This window comes from Xenopus tropicalis, chromosome 7 (genome assembly GCF_000004195.4).
Source record: "Xenopus tropicalis strain Nigerian chromosome 7, UCB_Xtro_10.0, whole genome shotgun sequence".
NCBI classification, from domain to species: Eukaryota; Metazoa; Chordata; class Amphibia; order Anura; family Pipidae; genus Xenopus; species Xenopus tropicalis.
This window is the reverse complement of record NC_030683.2, coordinates 92,103,938-92,111,204: the sequence shown is the minus strand read 5'-3', so window position 1 is coordinate 92,111,204 and position 7,267 is coordinate 92,103,938. Positions and strand designations below refer to the sequence as shown.

Here is a 7,267-nt window from a genome sequence, read left to right as displayed (position 1 = left end):
AAACTGGCCATTTCAGTACCCGGATCCTTCTCCTACGCAGCAATGATGTTGTGATTGATGCAGAATGTGGTCTGGCGTTATCTTGTTGAAAAATGCAGGGTCTTCCCTGAAAGAGATGACGTCTGGATGGGAGCATATGTTGTTCTAGAACCTGAATATATTTTTCTGCATTGATGCTGCCTTTCCAGACATGCAAGCTTCCCATGCCACACGCACTCATGCAACCCCATACCATCAGAGATGCAGGCTTCTGAACTGAGCGTTGATAACAACTTGGGTTGTCCTTGTCCTCTTTGGTCCGGATGTCATGGCGTCCCAGATTTCCAAAAAGAACTTCGAATCGTGACTCGTCTGACCACAGAACAGTCTTCCATTTTGCCACACTCCATTTTAAATGATCCCTGGCCCAGTGAAAACGCCTGAGCTTGTGGATCTTGCTTAGAAATGGCTTCTTCTTTGCACTGTAGAGTTTCAGCTGGCAACGGCGGATGGCACGGTGGATTGCGTTCACTGACAATGGTTTCTGGAAGTATTCCTGAGCCCATTCTGTGATTTCCTTTACAGTAGCATTCCTGTTCGTGGTGCAGTGTCGTTTAAGGGCCCGGAGATCACGGGCATCCAGTATGGTTTTACGGCCTTGACCCTTACGCACAGAGATTGTTCCAGATTCTCTGAATCTTCAGATGATGTTATGCACAGTTGATGATGATAGATGCAAAATCTTTGCAATTTTTCGCTGGGTAACACCTTTCTGATATTGCTCCACTAGCTTTCTGCGCAACATTGTGGGAATTGGTGATCCTCTACCCATCTTGGCTTCTGAGAGACACTGCCACTCTGAGAAGCTCTTTTTATACCCATCATGTTGCCAATTGACCTAATTAGTGTTATTTGGTCTTCCAGCTCTTCGTTATGCTCAAATTTACTTTTTCCAGCCTCTTATTGCTACTTGTCCCAACTTTTTTGGGATTTGTTGACACCATGAAATTCTGAATCAACATATTTTTCGCTTAAAATGGTACATTTTCTCAGTTTAAACTTTTGTTCCGTGATTTATGTTCTATTCTGAATAAAATATTAGAAGTTGGCACCTCCACATCATTGTGTTCAGTTTTTATTCACAATTTGTTTAGTGTCCCAACTTTTTTGGAATCCGGTTTGTTTGTGTGTATGTGTATGTATATATATATATATATATATATATATAGTTTGTAAAACTAATCAGTACTAGCAGACATTATAAAAGTAAAATGGCATAAACATGAGGGTTGTAGAGGATTGTATGTTTATGCAAGTAAACGTTTTCTTTCTTTTTTTTTTTTTTTTTAATACTGTGCATAGTAGCATAAATGCAGCTCCTAACTGACTGAGACAATGTTTATACCTTTGAATTAACTGTCAGTGTGACATAGACATTTATATTCTTAGACAATATCGATTTTCTTGTGGTTTTTCAGTTGTTTAGCAGCACTCCAGTTTGGAATTTTAGCAGCCATCTGGTTGCTACAATCTTGTGTTTGAATGAGAGACTGAAATATGTATAGAAGAGGAGCTGAATTGAATAATAAGGAATAAAAAGTAACACTTATAATAAAATTGTAAACTCAAAGAACACTTGACTTTCATAGGTTTTGTTTAGAAGAATTACCTCATTAGTCCCACAAACAGCATTATCATGAGGAAATTTGAAGGGTAATTGAGCCTTGTTTTATGCTGGTACAGACAACAGGGAATAAACATCTTTATGCTGCCAATGAAAGTTGTAGTCAGCATTTGGACAGCACCTAAGATTAACAGAGAACACATATCAAGATTGCAAACCATTTTTCTGTTGTTTTCTAAGATAAGTGGAGTTCTAGTTTATCACATGAACAAATAAACAACAGTTCTTTATTGCCCAGTCGAAAATCTTCTCTCCTGCGGGCAATGAAGTGCCCGACAATACTTTCCTCTTTACATTTGTTGGGATTGACTTAGGTTACAAACATTACATGTGGCAATCCTGGGTAACACACAAAAAATGCCTCCTTACGCATTTTCAGCCGACCACCTGAAATCACTGCATTGTAGTGTGTTTTACATACTGTGATTAAAATGAAAGTGAAGCGGTAAGTATTGTTGGGCACTTCATCACCCACTGGCAATAAGAGGCTCCAAGTGTGTCAAAGCCCTAAATGCATGATTATAACAGACCTCTGACAAAAGATAGAATCTAATGTTAAATAAACATTTCAGAATGTGGGCTTCTATGCAACAATGTAATGCTGCTACCTGCCCAAACCTCTGCTTCACTCATTCAGCATCTAAGGAAAATGCAAAAGTTTTTCCTAACAGGGTACTTAATGGCTACAGGTGGCCATACACGGTCCAACTGGTGCAGTAATCTAACCAACTGGCTCACAGGCTGAATGGACAGAAACCCTACAAGGAACCTTTACACATGCAAGGCCACTTCTCAGTTTTTCATTGTTTGGGCCAAACACCTAAACAATTGGAACAGCAGGAACTGAAAGCAAAATCACTTGATATTTACCTAGCATGCTTGGTTCTCCTTCAAGTAATGTAAGTATATATTTATTAAGGAATAATGTACAGAAGCTAAAGAAAAACCACAATATGAGGTAGATAAGGGCTCGAGAATTGAAGACCCCCAGGTCTGACTCAATAATTGTTGTTTCTGTAATGGTAATTTGCAGTACATTCTCATCTGGTACGCTGTCACTTCGTGTAATTACAATCTTCTCAGCTCGATGTTGAAATAAGGGGCCTATGGGAAAAGGCCCCTTGCCTTTGACTTTTTCTGGAGATAAAAGGCATTTGGAATCCTCAGGTTCTTTCTTTAATCCCGAAGATGGCATTTTCATTCGACTGACCAAAATATGGCATCTGTTTTCAGGTTAACTGTGCCGCCTGTGGCAAAATGTCAGGTTATTATGGAAAAGCTTTCAAGAAGACCCTTCAGCATCCTTACAAAATGATTTATGTTCAGTCAAATCTCAGGTGAAATTTATGGATTACATCTCTGTGTCTGTATAAGGGAAACAAAAATAAAAAAATTATTTAAACTTGAAATATTTATGTCAAAAAATTATATAGGTATATATATATATATATATATATATATATATATATATATATATATACTGTATATATAAAATAGTCCATAGGGTGCACACCATTTGCAGCAACAAAACTTGGGTGCTAGTACAAAAAAAATGCACTGGAACAAGGACAGCACTCCTAGGATTTGAAGAATTGTGAGCAAAATGTAAATGCAAAAATAGAAAGGTTTATTGCTCGACGTTTCAGTCTCACACAGAAACCTTCATCTGGAGTGAAAAACAGATGAAAGTTTCTGTGTGAGACCGAAATGTCGAGTAATAAACCTTTCTATTTTTGCATTTACATTTTGCTCACAATTCTTTAAATCCTAGGAGTGCTGTCCTTGTTCCAGTATAATATCTATAACATATAATTACTTTATCTAATGCAATATAACAAATGCGTAATGTAATAGCAGGGTAACGTATTTCCACCAACCCATTATTATGAAACAAATCTGCATAACAGTGCCCAAGAAAATAAAGTGCCTGTTAATCTTTTATCCTGTCCAGCAACTTTTTGATGTTTTGAACATCACTGTTATCTTTCTATCTGTACTCACCAGATGAAACAACCACCATTTTCCAGGTGGTCCTGTCAGTGCCATCTTAAAAATAAGCGACACAAGGTTCATTTATTAGTAGAATTTTAGGGCCGTGACAGACGGGGAGATTAGACGCCCGCGAAAATGCCATCCCACTGGCTAGAATGTAAATCGCTGGTGGAATGGCATACGCGGCGCGGCGATTTGCCGAAATTGGCAAAATTGCCTTGAGCGTAAAGTTCGGCGATATCGGAGCCGCGTATGCCATTCCATTCGCACAGCGTCTAATCTCCCCGTGTGTCACTGACCTATATGTGCAAAAACATACACAAATCATCATGTTTTTTACCCATAATGCAGCAATTTTATCTAGAATACTGTCATTTCAAACACATGCTAAATCCCATGCACTATAAATTGCTTGCCATAAACCAATGCAACACAAATTTGCTTACACCTTAATAAAACACATACAAGTCAGGATAAGCATGTGCTTCACTAGATGCAGGTCGGTTGTATTTATAGGCACAAGCAGCTATGGGAACCCTAAAGGCACCACCACCTCAAAGCTCCCTTGCTTGGGTATGTATGCCCTGTTTTGTACCATGCCCACAATTCATCAGAGCAGGCTCAACCAGCATTTAGTTCAAGGTGTAAAGTGCATGTGTGGGTACAAGCACTTTTGTGGGTAGAACAGCACTTACATTTGTAAACAGGCTTTAAGCTGATAGGAGTTAAGCTGGCCATACACGCACCGATAATATCGTACAAAACCTCGTTTCGTACGATATTCGGTGCGTGTATGGCAAGTCGGCGAGTCGCACGATATCGCAGGAAGCTGCTGATATCGGTCGACTCGCCGATCGGGCCAGTTAAAAGATTTTGATCGGGCGCCATAGAAGGCGCCTGACCAAAATCTGCCTTCAGCGCTGAATCGGCAGAAAGAGGTAGAAATCCTATTGTTTCTACCTCCTTATTTGCCGTTTCAGCCCTGAATGGTGTGTGGCCAATTGTACGATCTTTCGTGCGACCGATGTTTTCACAAAAGATCGCAAATCGTCACGTGTGTCGCCACTTTTAGGGGCTATGCACACATAGAGAGATTACTCAACCACAGTAAATCTGATCTACCATGGGCAAGTAATCCCCTGAAGATGCTTTCCCACCAGCAATAATGTAAATCACCAGTGGGAAAACATATGTGTTGCCTGTGCTTCGCACAGTAGCCCAAAGTTGCGTCACTACTGTGCAGTGTGTATGTTTTCCACAAGCAATTTACATTAATGGCAGTAGGAAAGCATTTTCAGATAAGGCACCCACAATAGGGCAAATTTACGGTGGGTGACTATCCTACTTGTGTGCCATCACCCTAAACTGTTTAAAACTCTAGTTTTAGAGTGCTATACATAGGCAGATATTGTACAACAGATTGGACCTTCCTGACTAAACTGGCAGCCTATTCCCCTGTAAATAGGGCAAAAGCAATTGTTTTAACATTTTTCATGATTATGCCTCATTTATACATTGATTAATCAAAGGATAAAATATCAAACAGCTCCAGGAAGAATCTTTTGAACGCTATGTCGTTTATTGTAGCAATGTAAGCACAATACATGTAACTAAGCATAATAACCTCTTGGCCAAGGATCTTATCAGCCCGTGGATTTGTCCTTGGCCAGCCAGTTTTTGGCTAACCCAACTTGTTTGGTGAAATTGTCAAAAGATAAAATCTCTTCATATATAACCAGCTTTAGAGCAAAGTATTATAAACAGGTTAACTTGCTCCTGATGAAAATAATCCTGGAATTAAAAAAAAAATGTTTGTAGGCTCCACTGGCACAGCGACTGATAGAAAAAAATATGTAAATGGGAAAACTGAAAATGGCAGAATTATACTGTGCTATAAGTTACAATGTTAAGAAATGTTAGCTTTTTAATAAGCCATTTTTTGCTTTTGTTTTTTGTTGAGGGATAATACAGTCTGCTCCAGTTCCAGAAACTGAGCTAAGCCCATTTGCTTGGGCCTTGGGGTGGAAGCAGTAACACAACACAGGACACTTACCCCCATATGTAATAATTGGCACTAAGTTTGCCCAGGAGCAGTAACCCATAGCAACCAATAAGATGTTTGTTTTTAAACAGGTGACCAGTAAATGCTGCCTGCTGATTGGCTGCTATGGGTTACTGCTCCTGAGAAAACTTAGTGCCCACTTCTACAAGATTTTCATTTGCTCGCCTGCATTCCCCCAGATGTTGTATAACTACAACAACCATTACCAGTACTGTGCTATGATCCCATGTATAGCTGCATAATCCGAAATACAAGACTTCTGAACCTTGCGCTGCAAATTTTCTGCCTTGATTAAACACAGCAGCAAGCAAGAGCATACGGTAGACAATAAACAGAAAAATGAAAAGGCGCATAAAGTAAACGAGTTACAGCAGCTCCAAAGTAAGTGGGTATAATGGGAGCGTAGCACCACAGCCTGGAATAAAGCAAAAGTAAAGCAGAAATGTGAGGTACGGAAGATAAACACAGTCCAAGCTATAAATACTTGCCTTTACGAACGCTTGTATAGTGCCAACCCGGCCTTACAGGACAATCCTCCCACCAGCTGACTAGTTTTGCAGACGCATGGCAGCTTTGGTAAGGACGGGCCCAATTCCTAACCTCATCGCCTTCCCTTCACATTGTCACCAATCACAAAATCCAAATAGAATGACCTCACTTGTAGTCGGTAGCAAGATACTATGTCGCATTCAAGTTACGTTTCACGGAACTTTCCGTCAACTACCTATCGTAACATTCCTGGATCCTGCATTTTATACTCTGTCTCTCTCCCCCTCCCTGTGCCTTCTGAATATAGTTGTGATTTAGTATAGGAGCGGCTTGCTTGTTTGCTCACTCCCCTCTCCCCACGTAGCTTCTGAAGGGGCTTGGAATTTAGTACACACACGGCTCCATTGTTTGCTCACTCCCGCAAGAAGAGAGACACAGCAGTTTTTCAACATGGCGCTTTCCAGCCACTTTTTTTTATGTAAGTTAAAAAAAGTGTCTTTGGCTACTAATTTTAAAATAATATATAAACCGTTATGGTGTGTACCATATTTTCAAACACTTCCATGCATTTTTAAAAAACTGACAGGTCCTCTTTAAGCATACCTGAATATCCAGCACTGCCCCGCCCCCATCGCCTGTTCCGGATCCTAAAAAAAATCCGAGTTGATTGTGCGTTCCATCTTAGAATAGCAACAACAAAAATGAAAGTGTTAAAATAGCTAAAATATAATGTACCGTTGTCCTGCACTGGTAAAAGTTATGTGTTACATATACATAATATTGTAATTTAGATACACTTTTATTTTTGGTGTTACTATTCCTTTAAGCCAAGCAGGTAAAGGCAGTGTATTGCACAAGTGCAAGTGTAGGTGAGGTAATGTTTACAATCTATCTGTATGCATTGATCCTATCCTATCTGGAGTAAATGAAGTGCTCACTGCCCATTCTTCAGTGATTTTTCTGGCATGTATGGGGTTAAGAAAGTACTCACTGGTCATTTCTACAGTGGTATTTTAAGGTGACCAGATTTTGAAAGTGAAATCCGGGGACAGTGGGCCACG

General features: G+C 39.8%; 1 protein-coding gene across 1 annotated transcript; it reads right to left on the bottom strand.

The window, feature by feature from the left end:
* Positions 1–1,312: 1,312 nt before the first annotated feature.
* Positions 1,313–6,396, bottom strand: slc35e2b (solute carrier family 35 member E2B). The gene is given in 3 exon segments (NM_001011387.1): positions 1,313–1,934; positions 2,151–3,028; positions 6,206–6,396. A coding segment is annotated over 1 exon segment (375 nt). The 5' UTR covers positions 2,859–3,028; positions 6,206–6,396; the 3' UTR covers positions 1,313–1,934; positions 2,151–2,483.
* Between the last annotated feature and the right edge of the window lie 871 nt (positions 6,397–7,267).